The sequence below is a fragment of the Nyctibius grandis genome, chromosome 2 (assembly GCF_013368605.1).
Source record: "Nyctibius grandis isolate bNycGra1 chromosome 2, bNycGra1.pri, whole genome shotgun sequence".
Classification (NCBI taxonomy): domain Eukaryota; kingdom Metazoa; phylum Chordata; class Aves; order Nyctibiiformes; family Nyctibiidae; genus Nyctibius; species Nyctibius grandis.
Window position 1 is genome coordinate 100,538,693 of NC_090659.1, and position 20,474 is coordinate 100,559,166.

Sequence of the window (20,474 nt, forward strand, 5' to 3'; positions counted from 1 at the left end):
GGAGTCCCCCAGGGATCAGTGCTGGGTCCAGTCCTGTTCAACATCTTCATCAACGACCTTGATAAAGGGACAGAGTGTCTTCTCAGCAAGTTTGCTGATGATACGAAGCTGCAAGGTTTGGCTGATACACCTGAAGGCTATGCGGCCATTCAGCGTGATTTGGACACACTGGAGAGCTGGGTAAAGAAGAACCTAATGAGTTTCAACAAGAATAAGTGCAGAGTCCTGCACCTGGGAAAGAGTAATAAAATGCACCAGTAGAGGTTAGGAGGCGATCTGCTAGAGAGCAGCTCCGTGGAGAAGGACCTTGGAGTCCTGGTGGACAACAAGTTATCCATGGGACAGCAATGTGCCCTTGTGGCCAAGAAGGCCAATGGTATCCTGGGGTTGCATTAAGAAGACTGTGTCCAGCAGATCGAGGGAGGTCCTCTTCTCCCTCTACTCTACGCTGGTGAGACCTCACCTGGAGTATTGCGTTCAGTTCTGGGCTCCCCAGTTCAAGAGGGACAGAGATCTACTGGAGAGAGTCCAACGGAGGGCTACGAGGATGATTAAGGGACTGGAACAAACTCATCCCTATATTTTCCTCAAGCCTCTGCTTTATATAATACCAATTATATTATTCAAATAAAATAATACAGTTCTTTGGAATTTTCAGTTTTCACTTTTATGATAATTTCCCCTAACAAATACCTGCTATTTGACATTCCATCCTCACAAATGCAAATCCTCAACACTACAACTACCTTGCAAACCTATGGAAGGCAAGGTCTACATTACTCAAGCATGTACTTCCCCTCTCATTTCGTTTTCAAGAATTTTCAAAACAAAATGAAAGGAAATGCAAACGAGAAGCAATTTATTTGTTCCTCAAGTTGTATTATTTTTGTTGAACACTTACTGCAGCACTACAGCCTGGGAAGTTGAAAAAGGTATCAGGCCCATGTCTCTGTGGCATCTGATTAAGGACTGATAACAGCTTAACCGCATGTCTTGGCTGTGAAAACAAGAAAATTGCACAGAAGTCAATACGATCATTTTTGTACTCTCCAGGCTACAATGGAAACTGGACGGTTTTCAAGCAACACAGCAAATTAACTCTAAAGTAGCTAGCAAAAATACTTCATAAACATATGTTTAATCAACATGAAAAAAAAATAATTCAAGTTTATGTGTCCCAGGAGACAATTTATGTTAACTTCAGGCTCTAATGGAATGACACTTAATGCTTTATCTGATCACTGCTTACCCAGATTCCATTTTCGCCTCGAAGCATGCTGAACAAAAGCTTCAACTCTTTGACAGTGATGCTGTAGCTGGCAAGAACCCCCAACATATCAACTAGAAGATCTTCAAAGGAAAATAAAGTTATTCTGAACTCTGAGTTTCATTGCTTTGACAAAAAAAAAGCTGAAATAGTCAATACCTTTAAAAGTAAGTGTGTTCACAAATACTAAAAATCAAAGTTAGTTGCCTTAAATATTTTACAAAGGATTTAATATTCTCATTGTTTTAGTTATTTTAAAAATAAATTCACATATGCAGTTTTAGATTTTGCATCACACTTTGAACAAAGTACCTATTACATTTATGAAGAATTAATTCTTCCCATTTCACAACATTCATCATACATCATGAACTTCTTGCTTGCTTCTTTCTGTTATATACTTTTGGGATAAGGGTTTCTTCATTCCTCTGAAGTTAATATTTTTCAAAAACTTCTAACCTAAAAGGTGGTGACATTATTCTTTCACTTAAGCACAGCACATTATACTAAGAATTTGCATGGTTTCCACAGCTTTACTACAGTGATAATGCTTCCAATTTTTACCAGAATGAAAGGCCAGGGGTTAAAAAAAAAAAATCATAGTGAGAAAACAAAGACCACAATAAAAAGAAGTGATCGAAATTGCTAATGAATTTATGTAATACAGCTTTCATTAGAACATCTCAAAATCCATAAACTTTTAAAGTAATGGCATTACATAGCCTACTTTTCAGAGAATATCAGGTTTAAAGTTACTGCTAGTGCTTGGATCTTTATTTTAAACCACAGAATTTCATTTTAAGAATCTGTTAGTTTGTGGAATGCTGGACCTTGCCTTATACTCCACACTTTCTTTTGGAATAAAAGACACTACCAAGAATTAGTACTTCCACTATCAGGAGAAAAAACAATTTGCTTATCTTCACAGATATGTCATAAGAAATTTAATTCAGAGATCAAACAGTGAAGTACAGAGTTTCCAAAACAAAAAAGCCATGACACAATAGAATCAGAATTAACAAACTTTTTCTATCTGCTCAATCATCAGAAAATTCCCCCCATAAAACTTGTAGAAGACATGAATAAACTTATAACTTATTTGCAGGCCTACATGTTCTCCTTGTTCATTAGTGAAAGGATGACTTACAGGTGCTGACAACGTCTTAAAAAGGATCCATCCTTTTCAAGGACATTTCACATTAATATCTTGTTTTAAAACAAATTTTCTCTCTGCAAATGCTTACGTATGTGTTTTTGAGTAAAAGCATCAATATCTATTTAACTTGTTCCACCATAAAACCAACCTGTGGTCCTCAGTAAGCAAAAGGCATGTGTGAAGAATGAAACATCATTTAATTTACAGAACACATAGTAAGCTGTTCAGTGAGTGAAACTGCACGTCAGGAATGGCAAAAAAAAAACACTGTAACTTGCAGACATTTTCACCATCAGATCTGAATATATTCCTAATGTTCAAGTATAGACTTTTTTTTCTTCTTTCTTTAAAGGAACAGTTTATTTAATCTTTCCTTTAAAATTAGTGCCACATTATATTTGTGACAGAATTTCTTAACGGAAAGCAAAACAAAGCTAAGAAAACTAAAACCCCTTGTCTTTTATGATGGTGAATTCTATGACTCAGCTACTCCTCTAGTACCTACAAGCATCTGCCTCCTTCACTGTATAGTCTCCAGCCTGCAATGTGAAGCTGGCAGTGATTGTACATACTGTACGTGATCAGAAATTGAGAACAGTAACACACTGAAAACTCAGGAAGGGAAATCAGCACAAGTGAATGCCAATCTTTGGCTGAGAATTTCCCAATTCTTATTTTGTAGTCTTAGCTTGCTTTTTAGATCAAGTTACTTCAAATTTTGCTTCCTTTTACAGAGAAAAAGTGTTGTGTAGAAGCAAAGTTGTTTGGCAAAAATCAGAACATCATTAAAAAATATCTTCTAGCATAGATGACAAAAGTGTAAATTAATACAGTCAAACACAGAAATGACTGGCAGGTTTTTAAAATTACTGAACATGTGCTGCTTTGTTTCATTGTTATAGCCCTGTACTACCTTATGGCACAGATAATTTATTATTTCTGCAGAAGATGTTGATAACCCACAGGCATTAGAAATACATATTTATAAATAATGAATAAAACATTGATGAAGAAAAATAAATGCAAGCTCGCTAACAATGTAACTCTGGGTAAAACAAAGACCTGAAAGACTGAAGCCCAGTAGGTAACAAGCAAAGATAAAGCAAAGAACATCTGTGGAACTTGAAACACTTAATGCTACTTAAAAATATTGCTGTAAGCACCTCTAACGAAGGTTTGTTTCTTGTTTCGATAAAACAAGACTTAAAAGGAACTGTACTCTATTACATAACTTTATTCATACTTATTAGAAATCACATATAAAAGTCAGTCAACGTCTGGTTTATAAATCCTAATAACCCACTCATCTATAAATGGACAAAGGTCACAAAACATACTAAAATTGTTTTTTTTTTAATGTTTACTTCATTTGTTTATATTAACTAAGATCACATATATATCTGGTATCTATGGTCTCCTTTCAGAAACAAGATTGTGCAAAATAATAAGTCCAGAAGGAGAAAACAGCACCGCTTCTCATTTTTAATGCATTTTTAAAATGCACTGATTGCAACAGATTTTATTTCTGTTAATGGCACCTTCTGACTACTTTCATACTAAGCAGTTTATATATTATCTATAAACTAACCAGAAACCTTGAAGGAATGCTTAATTCAGTCATTTAATATGAAAATACAATGGTAAAAGAGCCTGCCTGTCTTTCAAGTAACAATGAGCATATATCAAAGTGAACGGTATGGCATTAACTTTAGAAGCCGTATTAAACAGCATTGGAAACGCAACTTCAGGAAAACTACCCTCATGCCTCCTTAACCTTTTAATAACAGAAAGCCACAAAATTGTGAAATTTAATTCTGTTGGTGAAGTAAATTAATTTCTACAGGTTGGCAATAGAGAATGGGATAGTTTTGCAGTTTTTCTTATGGAACCAGTTGAAAGAGAAATGCTTGTTAATAGCCCATTAATGACAGAGCAGTCAAAACCTAACATTTTAGCTTAAAACTAGGAACTGTTTCAGTGCTTGGGAATTCAGTTCCAGCAATTTTAGAGCAATTACCTACAGCATCACAACAGAACTGCGGGAAATAAAATGAGGCTCAAGGGAGACATATCCACTCTGTACAAGTTCAGGCTACTTTCTCATCCACCTTTCAGACTTCTCTGAAGGTACTACAGACATATTATCCCAAAGAGTCTCTCAGAGCAGATGATCTGCTTCACTATTCATCACCTGGAAATAGAGAACTATAAATAGTGAATCCCCCAAGGAAGATCCTGTGCAGCTGTTAAAAAAAATGTACCAATTGCCTATGCAAGTATTTTAGTATTTTTTTTCCCCTTAACCATTGATAAAATAGCTGACCATCCACTATCTTAGATTACCAGGGTACAAAGATGACTCCTGACAGGTGATGCTTCTGGAAAGCAAATTGGAATACAAATGGCAATGATCCCTTTTGGATTGCAATTGAGATTTACAAGGTGATTAAGCTTTTATTCTTGACCACGGAATCTGCAAAATCTCAAGAAGTGAGATATTTAAGGTGCTGAGAAGCCTCATGAAACTGCTAGTCTTCATGTAAACAGATAGACAAGTTCTTCTCACTACAAAAGATGGGGTACATGTTTATTTGCTGTTGTCTTACTTTCATAAAACCAGAGAAGAGTGGCTTCAGACTTAGACTTGTCTTGGAAGAGTGCTGTCAGAACATAAAACAGATACTATGCCTGTCTTGTCTATTTAAACCTTATCTAGGTCTAATCACAGCAATTCACAAAGGAACAAGTGAGATGACCTAAAACCAAACAACTCCCAAAACAAACAAATAAAAAACCAGAAAACCTGTACCCTTTACAGATGACAAAAGCCAATTGCAAAATATCAGGCTGACAGAGTACCGGCAACTGTTTGGGGAAGAAAGTGGTACTAACTTCCTGGGAGTAAGCGCTAACACAGATCTTGTTCAAAACATCCTCCCTGAATGTTAAAAATAATTTTGCCACAAAATTTCTTACTTTATTCTCTGGGTTTGGAAAGATCATAGAAATGTTTGGGGCCAAGCTGTTCTACAGTCATCTGGTGTCAATTATGACCTCAACATCTGCATAGCAGATTAGGGAACACAGATACTGCATTAGTTGTCACTGATTTTGTCACCAAGTGCCTACCATTGAACTAGTTATTATACGACCATATTTTTATTACTTCTGAATTATTACCAACATTGTTGCCATTTATAAAAGGGTGGTGAGGTGCTTGCTGAAATCAAGAGATAAAAGCAAAACGATGAATTATGTTGCTTCCATGTCTTTGTCAGAAAAATTCTCAAAACCCCACATTCTCATCTATTTACAGTTACCAGAGAAAGTGATTCTGTTACAAATCGTGATTCTGTTAAATCCCTGCTTGTGATATATAGAAGACTATTCAGATAATTCAACACACATTGCAGAGCTAAAATGCCATCAGAATTCCAATTTTCAGTTTTGATTTTAAATTAAATATGTGCTCTCTTCGTCTGTGTAAGTATATAGAAGAGGAAGCTTAGTGATGTTTTTTCTGCAGAAGATCTCTTTCTGAAGTACTGTGTGACCACTCTCAGGAAAAGATTAATGGAGTAGAGGCTCCATTAATTTTTTTGTTAACGTATGACCCCTGGCTTATATTAATAGTTGTAAATTCAGAGTGATTTTTCAATTCCCAAATGCTCCTGGAAGCCAGATCCTATACTCCTGATTTCTGATTTCTATAATTAGCTAAGCATTTTTTAAAATTTCTCTCTAAGGGAGACATCATCACAGTTATATATGCCACATACAGAAGCACTATTTAGGGGAGCTTAAATTGGACAAATTTTATTGGTATGATTACTGATGTAAGCACATTATTTCCATGAGTGAAACCCTAAAAACCTTCAAGATAGAAATGTTTGGTTTCATCAACTAATATCTTATATTTAATGTGGAATAAAACAATATCTTTGCCCTTAGTCTATTCTGACATATTTACAAGTCCTTCTAAACAAAACATACTTGATGAAAAACATTGGTTTGTGAATCTATTGATCTGTTATATTTCAGTCTGAATCTTGCAGTACAATATTTAGTATAACCCTTCTGGTTTTAGCATTTACACATACATTTCTAAGCAACAAGGTGTCTGCTAAGACTTGCCTTGAAATACAGAAGATAGATAGCTTTTCCAAATACTTAATATTACAGACACCTTTATACTGAAAAAAAGCCAAGGACAAAAACATTCCTGAATAATCCAGTTTTCATGCTACTATTATCCTCCTCTTGTTTCTGGTCTGAAATCCTTGCTGGTTTACTGTTCCACGAAGCCTGTACATGTCAGGAATCAGATCATCAATTAAAATCTTAGAATTATGGAAGACAAACCTCTTCAACCTTTCAAAAATGCCTCACAACTTAAGTATCCTACTATAAGTACCAAACTATATAAAAATTAAGAACTACTTTCACACGGAGTTGAAAGAAACTGCTTGGCTTAAGTTTCTCCCCAAGAAAAATAAGAAGTAGATAAATACTAATCATATCTAGCTCTTAACTGCCATATTTAAATGTGACAGCCAAGCCTGCTCCCCTAACCATGTAATTCAGGATTACAGTCTGTACCCTGCTTCTGAGAGGATGTACTATGGAATAACAAACTCCTTCAAAAGTACTCTGAAAACCTTAGCTGTGCAACAAGTTCATCACTTTTTTTCAGGAAGTGAACAAAGTATGCTATTTTTTTTAATGCTGTAAAAAATTATAGGACATTAAAAAACTCAAGTATAAAACCGAAGAGATATTATAGAGAGCACAGCTATAAATTATGAAATGATTATTTAATATAATCCAAATGTCCAGCATTCAAAACTATGAATAATTTTTGATATGCTGTCAGATGTAGGTTATATTTAAAGTAGATCATAATAACAATTCTAACATCTGAATAATTCAAAATGATCAAGGCATTTAAAAACTAAAGTATTACCTTGACAGTTAATAAGTCTAAAATGTACTGTTCTTAATTATGTTCAAAATTGCTTCTTTTTAATCACTGAGATAATATTACCTTCTCAGATGAATTAACGTGCAGTTATTTTAAACAACGTATATACATATATTTTAAACTAAGAATACATTTTTGTCATTTTTCTGAAATTGATATAAAAGTACTTCTAACTCAATAGCAGCACTAACAAAAATATAATTTTAAGCAAAAATTGAGACAGATCAAACTCTTCTATAATCACAAAATGTTGACAGTTCAAGAATGTAATTTTATCAGTTGGCAATTTATACCTGCAATCATGTCGTCCACAGTACTCATCTTCAGCAGTACCTGTTCAATTAAGCCAACTTCTGTGCTAGTCTGTAAATTACGGACACTTTTACGTAGAATTGCTGTGAACATACTCCAGATTTCTGCTTGGCATGTTACATCACAGTGCTCCAAAAGCTCTGACATGCACGTAATGCTCTCTGCATCCTGGATTATAAAGTTCATCTCTAGATCAAATTCGCCACCAACCAGCTACAAAAGAAAATAAGAACAGTATTACAATGTGAAAAACATTTCTGAGTGTCTTTCATACCTTCATGGTGACCAACACTGAATATATTTTGTATGACGAGGGAGGTAATTTTGATAGAGAAACTCACAGCTATGATCTGTAAGACAGCAAATTAACAATCATGCTATGCAAAACATAGCTTGTACAAAATATACACACTAATATCCTAAAATACTACCTTCAATTTCTTTGTATTGCTGAATATAACACAACACATTCATAAAATAAAATCAAAAGATTTTTGAAATATTCCTTCCTATAAAGTAATTGAAATGGTGGCCTGGCCCAGAGAGATGTAGTGCAGAAGCTGCAGAACCTGGAAAGCTCAAAAGCAGTTGAAGGTTTCCTAGAGTTCTCTGAAGAGGAATTCACCTACTCAGAAATACAAAGACACTGAAAATAACTTTGCTGTGTTTTCTCCTGATATAAGCCAACATTTGCCCTTAGTTACATGTTTGCCAGACCTAACGGCCCTTTCCGTTGTACCACCCAAACAGTCATGCGGTCACACTCAGAAAAAGAATCAGTGATCTGCTCTGAACCAACGCAGACATGGAAAACTTGCTTAATTTTACCACAGATCAGTTAATCGTGTGGGCAGGGAAACCTACTGCTGGTGCAAGGGAGAGACAGCACTGGGAGGAACAAGCACTCAGATTAAAAGTGATTTAACAGCAGTACTGATGAAATTGTAGCCTGACTCCTATTTAACCAAATACTTGCAAAATGCTATCCAAAGTCCTGAGCTCCAATTAAACAGCACAACTACGAGGCACATTTTAGGAGGAGGAAAAAAAAAAAAAGTAGTAGCAAAAATTTGCAAAAGATACAGTCAAGACCAAGTATATTTTAAGGAATGGAATTCACCAATTTCTATCAGTTACTTGCATAACTTAAAAAAGATGAACTCAAAATGTGTTACTGCACTGAATATGAAACTTAGTTTAAAAAAATAATGCCCTTTTAATGGCAGAAACATCTTTCAATTTTGAAGGAAACAAAGCCTGACTCAGGCATCCTACTTCATCCTAGTAACCTTGAAGAATTTTGAAAGCACCAATGTTACATTTCAATAACTGCAAATATTTTACCTAATTCAGAAATGCAAAAGAACAGAATAAATTAATTCTAAAATAATTTTAAAACATTTTCTATTTGTTTCAGGAAGTTATATAATTAAAATTGTAATAATATGTTTTAAATTAAGGATATTCAAAGAATTCATCTCTTATAAGTGCATAATTTCAACGGTCATTTTTAATAAAAGGTTATTTCAAAGCCTATTTAAAAGCAATTGGTATTGCCTTCAAATTAAATTCCAAACAAGAAGCAAGCTGAAATAATACGCAAACTTTTTTTTGATGGCTAAACCTATCCAAATATTCAAAGTCTTCTTTCATACCAAATCTTCAGACAGAATTAATACAACTAAGCAAGGACTAGCTTTGGCTTCTGCCCTAATTCATACTTTTCATCCTCTTACAAATTACTTTTTCTCTGTCAATTAATTGCTAATAACCAATTTATAATTTTCTAACATAAAAGCTTCTAATATACTCAATTTATAAACTGACTACCTCCTTAGTTCCCCTGAGACATTTAACTATATTCAAATAAAACTATTATCCTAATAATGATTAGCATTTTAATTCAGAACTTGTGAGTGCGTATCATGTATTTGTGTATTTCATAAACACATGTTGTGTACCAAGGGCAATAAAACTGTCAAAATCAGAAGAGTATTTCTACGGTCATTCTTTAGAATCACAAAATAGTTTTACAGAGGAAACCCAGGTGGAGTTTCTGATTCTGATAACTGGTGCACACTTCACCAGCAATCTGGGTTGTTGCTTTTTCAGATCTCCACCTGGATGAGCCTCTCTCAGATTATGTTAAAAACACACAGAGGTATAACAGGCACCTGTAGAAGACATTCAATTAAACTCTCTTAGATGCTTAACCTAAGATGAAACGAAGCACCTTCTGGAAGTGTCTACTTCCTTCCATTTTGTTCCATGCAGGAAATTTAGGATGAGAAATTGTATTTGTGGAGTCTCCATCCTTGTACACATTGAAAAGCCGTCTGGACATAGACCTGGACAACCAGTTCTAGTTGGTCCTGCTTGTGGAGGAGGGTTGAACCTTCAGAGATTCCTTCCAACCTCAACAATTCCACGATAATATTCAGATAAACAACTTCCAGGTACCTGATTTAGGTGAGATGAATACCACCATTTCTTTTTGATAACAGAAGGAAAAAACTAGGAATACCTCAGTTGGAATGTAGAGATTCAATACAGACTGATTCCCCTTTCCTCAAACGGTATTAATTGTGAAATTCCTGCTAATGTAAATTAATAAACTAACACAGAATGATTAAAACAGACTAAAATCATTCACAACACACTAAAATAATTCAAACTGTATTGCTTGCTAATGTAAATTAATATACAAATATGTAACATTTAAAAGACTGACATAGAGCTCACTGTATCAATCTGAAGGATGGGATGTTTCAGCACTGTTAAAAACAAGCTGTCTGCATATATAAAACACCTCAGCGAATCTGCATCAAAAAATACACTGAATGCTAATAAAATTGGTTTTATGGAGAATCTTCTGCTGGGCTATGAACTATCCTGTAGGTACTACAATTACTTCACTTGTCTATTTGTTACAGGAGATCTATAGTCCATCACAGTGACTGCTTATTTCATCAAAGAAAACATTAAAAGGTACCTGATTTGCCCTTAACTGCAGTTTAAGCATGTTTCAGCCACTAACAATGATCATAATTATAATTAAAATCAACTTCCTGAATAAAGGAAACAAATTAATGAACTAATTAACCATGACGGCAAAAATTTAAGAAGGCAGGGGGAGGGTTACTTTTTTAAAGTAGTCATCCTAAAAATCAACATAAATTAAAACTATTAATAGTCATGATAAAAAGAAGTCTAAGAAGACAGGGAAAATCTAAACAAAAATGAAGTGAGTATACAGAAATAAATGACCATGGTTAAATTGTGTTCAAGAAGTAAAGAAAGCAACCACCTCTGCTTTAAAATGTGAAAAATAAAATACAATTCAGCCAAGAAAAGAAGTCGAACATTCACTACAAAAAAAAAAAGCATTCTCTGACAACATTGCTGCACCTGCATTTCCCAGTAGGTAAAGAGGAACAACCAGTCAGTCTTCACAACAGAGGGAGGTTATCAGTTGAGAATCACAGCAATAATGAGCTGGCAACAAGTGCGGATATTAATGAAATGACTAAGTTTGCTGAAGAGCCAAAAATCATTAAATGCAGTTAAAAACCACCAACTACTGAGAGGTGCAAAGATTTTTCTGATATCAAGTGGCCAGGCAACAGCATGTAAGAAGAGTTCCAAGTTAGTAAATGCAAAGTAATACCAAATTATTACAGTTTTACCCATATGTACAAAATGACAGGCTCTCAAATGTGCTATTATCAGCCAGAAGAGAGTTCTTGGAGTCCCTGTGGGTACTACCTTAAATAACTACATCACATTAAAAACTGTCAGTAGACAACTGTAAAAATTCATAATGAAATTGCAACTTTATAACTTGGTTATAACTCTGGATACAATGCCACACAAAAAAAGTTAATTCATACTGCCATAAAGTAACTTATTTTTAATATAACATGTGGAACACTTCTGTAGTAAGACAAATTTCAGCTAGTGTACAATATGAACACTAATATAGAAATCCTTATCGGAGCCAGTATACCATACCATAAATCAGTGCTCTTTCCTTATCACAGATCTCAAATACAATCTTTTCTCTTATGTCAAACACTCAGTCTTACTTTACATTCTTCAAGTGAACATTTAATATTCAGTAAAGACCATACATTCACCGTGATTAAGTATCCTGAATTATTGCTTGTACTTTGTCAAGCTCATGTATCACTTTTTAACTATTCTGCATCTTTCACAGTACAGCTGTAAGAAATGAAGCAGCAAACAGGGCCCTGGAGACAGAGGATAAAAAGAAGGCGGAGTTACTGAATGCCTTCTTTGCCTCTGTCTATACTGTTGGAGGCTGTCCTGAGGAGCCCCGGACACCTGAGGCCCCAGAAGAAGTCAGGATAGAGGAGAAATCTGTCTTGGTAGATGAGGGCTGGGTCAGGGACCAATTAAGCAATCTGGACGTCCATAAATCCATGGGCCCTGATGGGATGCACCCGCGGGTGCTGAGGGAGCTGGCGGAAGTCATTGCTAGGCCACTCTCCATTATCTTTGCTAAGTCGTGGGCAACGGGAGAGGTGCCTGAGGACTGGAGGAAAGCGAATGTCACTCCAGTCTTCAAAAAGGGCAAGAAGAAGGACCTGGGTAACTATAGACCGGTCAGCCTCACCTCCATCCCCGGAAAGGTGATGGAACACCTTGTCCTTGGTGCTGTCTCTAGACACATCAAGGATAGGGGGATCATTAGGGGCACTCAGCATGGCTTCACCAACGGGAAGTCATGCTTAACCAACTTGATAGCCTTTTATGAGGACGTAACCCGGTGGATAGATGATGGTAAAGCTGTGGATGTGGTCTGTCTCGATTTCAGTAAAGTGTTTGACACGGTCTCCCACAGCATCCTCGCAGCTAAACTGGGGAAGTGTGGTCTGGATGATCGGATAGTGAGGTGGATTGTGAACTGGCTGAAGGAAAGAAGCCAGAGAGTGGTGGTCAATGGGACTGAGTCCAGTTGGAGGCCTGTGTCTAGCGGAATCCCTCAAGGGTCGGTACTGGGACCAGTTCTATTCAATATATTCATTAATGACTTGGATGAGGGAATAGAGTGCACTGTCAGCAAGTTTGCTGATGACACCAAACTGGGAGGAGTGGCTGACGCACCGGAAGGCTGCGCAGACATTCAGAGAGACCTGGACAGGCTGGAGAGTTGGGCGGGGAGAAATTTAATGAAATATAACAAGGGCAAGTGTAGAGTCCTGCATCTGGGCAAGAACAACCCCATGTACCAGTACAAGTTGGGGGCAGACCTGTTGGAGACCAGCTGTCCTGGTTTGGCCCAAACCAGGCCAATTAGTCTTAGAGAAACCAAGGTCACTGCTAAATTCCTCACTGCTTATGAGTGAAGAGCCGAAGGGGGGTCGCACCTGCAGGGAGGAGCAGACAGGGCAGGTGACCCAAGATTGACCAACGAGGTATTCCATCCCATACATGTCATTCTCACTTTCCTATTTATCACTAACCCACTGCCTCCTGGAGGTGGGGCCCAGGAGGGAGGGGCCCTCCTGTCTCCCACTGATTGGTACCAGCTTTGCCAATTTTCCAGTTAAAAGCCTGCAGGTGTGATGGCAGGGGGAGCTACTGCATTTTGCCCTCTGCCCATGCTGGGTGGAGCTACTGCATTTTGCCCTCTGCCCATGCTGGGGGGAGCTACTGCATTTTCCCCTCTGCCCGTGCTGGGGGGAGCTACTGCATTTTCCCCTCTGCCTGTGCTGGGGGAGCAACTCTGCCTGAGGAGGATTTCCAAGCTCTCAATCTTGGTTTTGTGTATATTTGTATATATTTGATTATTTCTATTATTACTATTATACTCTTTTACATTAATATAGTTTATTAAAACTGTTTTAACTTTCCAGCCCATAAGTCTCTCTCCCTTTTCCCTTTCCCCTCGGGTGGGGGGGGGAGGGTTAACAGAGAGCACCTGCCACAGGTTTAATAGCCAGCCCAGCTTTAAACTGTGACAGATTTATTGGTGCCCAACGTGGGGCTCGAGAGAAGCTCCAACAGGTTGCTCTGATAAGTTGAATCCTGGCTCTGGTGGGAGGAGACCTGGTGAGCTCAGCTGAGAGAGTATCAGATTTCTTCCTTTGAGATTTACGAGGGGTTGGAAAGTTAAAACAGATAGTGAAGATGGTGATGTCATTTTTGAATGCTGTGTTATCTCGTCTTTTTATGGAGTTTCTTTCACAATTGAGTATTGCAATGATGCCTTACCTGCCGTGGGCACTGTGTTATTGCTTGCTTCTTATGAATGTTTACATGCAGTTTAGCAGTGGGCGCTGGTCGAAATGTATTGTTTTGGTATGGGGTTTGATACTGATTTATGCTGTGATAAACTGGGCAGTTACTATTCCAATCTCTTATCTCTATGACACAATGATGGGCAGCTTTAATCGCGAATCAGTAGCAGCGACTTCATCTGCACGCTCCAGGCGTCCTTTAGCTGATTCTGTTAATGATTACACTTCCAGTTTTACTTCGGGAAATAGCACCTTCTCCTTTTCTGCCAAGCTGATTCCACCAGATTTTGCGAAATTAGGATGGTGCTGTCTAGGTGGCATGTTTTTATTTTTGTTTGTCCTGAATGTGTTTCTGATGTGGGATAAGATTAAATATCGGTGCAGGGACAGTTGTAGGTGTTATGCAGCCACCTCAGATCCTACAGTGTGTGCTGCCACTACAGCCACTAAACCCACTGAAGCCTCGGCAGCCTGTACCACAGCTGCTACCCCCCCCAAGATGGCCACTGCAGCTACTCAGACTCTCAGCACTCCCACGACAGCCACTGCATCTACTCAGACTCCAGCATCTATCGAATCTCTACCAATTGCTCCTGTAACCAGGAAGAAATACCAAAAGAAATCAGCTCGTGAAGTGAAGGATGATGACTCAGAGCCTTCTAAGGCAGAGCCATCATATGACCCAGGTGAGGGCCCTTCTCAGGCAGAGTTAGGGCCTGACACAGATGGGGGTTTCTTCCATCGTCCTTTTAAAGCAGACCCATCACAGAAGAAAGGTCCTTCTAAAGCAGAACTATCACAAGAGGACTCGGACGTAGAGATAACCTACCACTCCTTATCCCTGAAGGACCTGAGAAATATAAGGAAAGACTTCAGCCGTTATGACCGTGAACCTATTATTACCTGGTTGCTCCGATGCTGGGATAATGGGGCAGACAGCATGCAATTGGATGGCAGAGAAGCCAGACAGTTGGGATCCCTGTCCAGAGATGGTGGTATTGATAAGGCGCTCGCAAGAAAGTCAAACACTATCAGTCTCTGGAGGCGACTCTTGTCAGCTGTAAAGAGCAGGTATCCCTATAAAGATGATGTTATGAGCCACCTGAGCAAATGGACCACTATAGAAAAAGGTATTAACTACCTTAGAGAACTGGCTGTGCAAGAGATCATTTATAGACACCCACGGGACATTGTAGATCCTGTAGATCCTGATGAAGTGGAATGCAACCGATCCATGTTCCGGAAGGTTGTGAAGAATGCTCCACCGACATATACCCATACATTGTCAATATTAGTATGGGGAGAAGATGATATGGCACATTCTACTGTGGGCGAAATGGCTAACTGTATGCGACAGTATGAAGATAGTATTTCTTCCCCACTGCAGGCACGCATCTCGGCTGTGGAAAAACTGACTAAGGAGAACAAGGACTCATTTAAACAACTGTCAGACAAACTGTCCATGATCGAGAATAAACTTGACTCTCTACCTACGCAGGTGCGCGTTGCAGCTGTTAGGAGAAAACGTTCTCCTACAGGACCAGCTCAAAGGAAACGGAACACATCACGAGGTATCCTGTGGTTTGCCCTGCGTGGTTATGGGGAGGACATGAGCAGATGGCATGGACAACCTACCAGTACCCTACAGGCACGAGTACGTGAGTTGCAAGCTAAAAGAAATACCAGAGAGAATTTTTCTAGAAGGATGGCTGCTCCAGTTACCAGTGAGCAGGACCCCAGTCAGGGGAGATGGGCCTCAAATCACTTTTTCCCAAGTGTGAATAGGAGAAATGAAGGTCCAGTCCCTGTGAGCAGCACGAATCCATTTCTTAATTAGGGGGGCCCTGCCTCCAGCCAGGTGGAGGAGAGGGACAACCGAGTTTATTGGACTGTGTGGATTCGATGGCCTGGCACATCAAAACCACAAAGGTATCACGCCTTGGTAGACACTGGTGCACAGTGCACCCTAATGCCATCGGATCATAAAGGGGCAGAATCTATCAGTATTTCAGGAGTAACAGGAGGATCTCAAGTGTTATCTGTATTGGAGGCTGAAGTGAGCCTAACTAAAAATGAATGGAAATAGCACCCCATTGTGACTGGCCCAGATGCTCCGTGCATCCTTGGCATAGACTACTTCAAGAGAGGGTATTTTAAGGACCCAAAAGGGTATAGATGGGCCTTTGGTATAGCAGCTGTAGAGACTGAGGACATTAAACAGCTGTCTACCTTGCCTGGCCTTTCAGAAGATCCTTCTGTTGTGGGGTTGCTGAAGGTTGAAGAACAACAGGTGCCAATTGCTACTACCACAGTGCACCGACGACAATATTGCACCAATCGAGACTCCCTGATCCCCATTCATAAACTGATTAGACAATTAGAAAATCAAGGAGTGATTGGAAAGACTCGCTCACCCTTTAATAGTCCTATATGGCCAGTGCGAAAGTCTGATGGAGAATGGAGATTAACTGTGGACTATCGTGGCCTAAATGAAGTTACGCCACCTCTGAGTGCTGCTGTGCCAGACATGCTAGAACTTCAATACGAACTGGAGTCAAAGGCAGCCAAGTGGTATGCCACCATAGACATAGCTAATGCATTTTTCTCTATTCCCTTGGCACCAAAGTACAGGCCACAGTTTGCTTTTACCTGGAGAGGTATCCAGTACACCTGGAATCGACTGCCCCAGGGGTGGAAACACAGTCCTACTATTTGCCACGGACTGATCCAGACTGCACTAGAAAAGGGTGGAGCTCCAGAACATTTGCAATACATTGATGACATCATTGTGTGGGGAAATACAGCAGCAGAAGTTTTTGACAAAGGGGGAGAAAATAATCCAAATTCTTCTGAAAGCTGGTTTTGCCATAAAAAGGGGCAAGGTCAAGGGACCTGCCCGGGAGATCCAGTTTTTAGGGATTAAATGGCAAGATGGGCGTCGCCAGATCCCGATAGAGGTGATCAACAAAATAACAGCTATGTCCGCACCAACTAACAAAAAGGAAACACAAGCCTTCTTAGGCGTTGTGGGTTTCTGGAGAATGCATATTCCAGATTACAGCCAGATTGTACGCCCTCTTTATCAAGTGACCAGAAAGAAGAATGATTTTCAGTGGGGCCCTGAACAACGACAGGCTTTTGAACAGATTAAACAAGAGATTGTGCATGCAGTAGCCCTTGGACCAGTCCGTACAGGACAAGATGTTAAAAATGTGCTCTACACCTCAGCTGGGGACAATGGTCCTACCTGGAGCCTCTGGCAGAAAGTACCAGGGGAGACTCGAGGTCGACCCCTAGGATTTTGGAGTCGAGGATACAAGGGTTCCGAGGCCAATTACACTCCAACTGAAAAAGAGATACTGGCAGCATATGAAGGAGTTAGAGCTGCTTCAGAGGTAATTGGTACTGAAGCACAACTTCTCCTGGCACCTCGATTACCAGTACTAGGCTGGATGTTCAAGGGTAAGGTTCCTACTACCCATCATGCAACTGATGCTACATGGAGTAAATGGATTGCATTAATTACGCAGAGGGCTCGAATAGGAAACCCTAATCGCCCAGGAATCTTAGAAGTGATCATGGACTGGCCAGAAGGCAAAGACTTCGGAATGCCGCCAGAAAAGGAGGTGACACGTGCTGAAGAAGCCCCACCATATAATGAACTACCAGAGGATGAGAAGCAGTATGCCCTGTTCACCGATGGATCCTGCCGTCTTGTAGGAAAGCATCGGAAGTGGAAAGCTGCTGTATGGAGTCCCATACGACGAGTCACAGAAGCCACAGAAGGACAAGGTGAATCAAGTCAATTTGCAGAGGTAAAAGCCATCCAGCTGGCTTTAGACATTGCTGAACGAGAAAAGTGGCCAAGACTGTATCTCTATACTGACTCATGGATGGTAGCAAATGCCTTGTGGGGGTGGTTAAAGCAGTGGAAGCGAAGCAACTGGCAGCGCAAAGGGAAACCTATTTGGGCTGCTGAATTGTGGCAAGATATTGCTACTCGGCTAGAGAAACTAGTCGTGAAGGTACGTCATGTAGATGCTCACGTACCTAAAAGTCGGGCAACTGAGGAACATCGAAACAACCAACAAGCGGATCAAGCTGCTAAAGTGTTCCAAATAGATTTGGACTGGGAACATAAAGGTGAACTATTTTTAGCTCGGTGGGCTCATGACACTTCAGGTCATCAAGGGAGAGATGCAACATACAGATGGGCTCGTGACCGAGGGGTGGACTTAACCATGGACTCTATTGCACAGGTTATCCATGATTGTGAAACATGCGCCGCAATTAAGCAAGCCAAACGGTTAAAACCTTTGTGGTATGGGGGGCGGTGGTTGAAATATAAATATGGTGAGGCCTGGCAAATTGACTATATCACACTCCCTCAAACCCGCCAGGGTAAACGCTATGTGCTTACCATGGTGGAGGTGACCACCGGATGGTTGGAAACATACTCTGTGCCCTATGCCACTGCCCAGAACACTATTCTGGGCCTCGAAAAGCAAATCTTGTGGCGACACGGCACGCCAGAGAGAATTGAGTCGGACAATGGGACTCATTTCAAAAACAGTCTCATAGACAACTGGGCCAAAGAGCATGGCATCGAATGGGTATATCACATCCCCTATCATGCACCAGCCTCTGGGAAAATTGAACGGTATAATGGGCTGTTAAAAACTACCCTGAAAGCAATGGGGGGTGGAACCTTTAAAAACTGGGATAAGCATTTGGCACAAGCTACCTGGTTAGTTAACACCAGAGGATCTATCAATCGAGCTGGCCCTGCTCAGTCGGACCTTCTACATACAGTAGAAGGAGATAAAGTCCCTGTGGTGCATGAAAGGAATCTATTGGGAAAAACTGTCTGGATTCTTCCTGTAACGGGCAAAGGTAAACCCATTCGTGGGATTGCTTTTGCTCAGGGACCTGGATGTACTTGGTGGGTGATGTTGCAAGATGGTGAAGTCCGATGTGTCCCTGAAGGTGATCTGATTCTGGGTGAGACTACTTAAGTCTGAACTGTATGTTGTTGCTGCATAAGTGTCTTTCAGGTTAAGACAGTGGTGATGAGACCGGAGCTAGTTTCATCAAGTGGCGTCCAGTAACCTCCTCGAGTCTGACATCTTTAACCTGCAACCCGTGGGCACGAACCATGACGAAAGAGAGACTGCTAGCCAGAGAGACTGCTGAGAGACTGCTAGCCAGATGGAAACCCACAATCCTGAACCAAATGAACTTAATGAACTTTTTGTAGAGAGAAGAATCATAAACTAGTGATATGTATATATATATTTGAAAATTAAAAGGTAGTGGTGATCTGAGTATGACGTGAATGGTATGGAATAAGGGGTGGAATGTCCTGGTTTGGCCCAAACCAGGCCAATTAGTCTTAGAGAAACCAAGGTCACTGCTAAATTCCTCACTGCTTATGAGTGAAGAGCCGAAGGGGGGTCGCACCTGCAGGGAGGAGCAGACAGGGCAGGTGACCCAAGATTGACCAACGAGGTATTCCATCCCATACATGTCATTCTCACTTTCCTATTTATCACTAACCCACTGCCTCCTGGAGGTGGGGCCCAGGAGGGAGGGGCCCTCCAGTCTCCCACTGATTGGTACCAGCTTTGCCAATTTTCCAGTTAAAAGCCTGCAGGTGTGATGGCAGGGGGAGCTATTGCATTTTGCCCTCTGCCCGTGCTGGGTGGAGCTACTGCATTTTCCCCTCTGCCCGTGCTGGGGGGAGCTACTGCATTTTCCCATCTGCCTGTGCTGGGGGAGCAACTCTGCCTGAGGAGGATTTCCAAGCTCTCAATCTTGGTTTTGTGTATATTTGTATATATTTGATTATTTCTATTATTACTATTATACTCTTTTACATTACTATAGTTTATTAAAACTGTTTTAACTTTCCAGCCCATAAGTCTCTCTCCCTTTTCCCTTTCCCCTCGGGTGGGGGGGGGAGGGTTAACAGAGAGCATCTGCCACAGGTTTAATAGCCAGCCCAGCTTTAAACCGTGACACCAGCGTAGGGGAAAGGGACCTGGGGTCCTAGTGGACAGCAGGATGACCATGAGCCAGCAGTGTGCCCTTGTGGCCAAGAAGGCCAATGGCATCCTGGGGTGTATTAGAAGGGGTGTGGTTAGCAGGTCGAGAGAGGTTCTCCTCCCCCTCTACTCTGTCCTGGTGAGGCCGCATCTGGAATATTGTGTCCAGTTCTGGGCCCCTCAGTTCAAGAAGGACAGGGAACTGCTAGAGAGAGTCCAGCGCAGAGCCACAAAGATGATTAAGGGAGTGGAACATCTCCCTTATGAGGAAAGGCTGAGGGAGCTGGGTCTCTTTAGCTTGGAGAAGAGGAGACTGAGGGGTGACCTCATTAATGTTTATAAATATGTAGAGGGCAAGTGTCATGAGGATGGAGCCAGGCTCTTCTTACTGACATCCCTTGACAGGACAAGGGGCAATGGGTGCAAGCTGGAACACAGGAGGTTCCACTTA

The 20,474-nt window shown here is 40.2% G+C and overlaps 1 protein-coding gene across 2 annotated transcripts in view; it reads right to left on the minus strand.

Moving 5' to 3' along the window:
- The window catches only part of NBEA (neurobeachin), a 560,398-nt gene that overhangs the window by 440,752 nt on the left and 99,172 nt on the right, over positions 1–20,474 (minus strand). For both annotated transcript variants that reach the window (XM_068419495.1, XM_068419505.1), the window contains exons 2-4: positions 7,698–7,929; positions 1,250–1,350; positions 902–997 (exon numbers count right to left, since the gene is read on the minus strand). In XM_068419495.1, the coding sequence (XP_068275596.1) occupies positions 902–997; positions 1,250–1,350; positions 7,698–7,929 (429 nt within the window). The remainder of the gene's footprint in view (positions 1–901; positions 998–1,249; positions 1,351–7,697; positions 7,930–20,474) is intronic.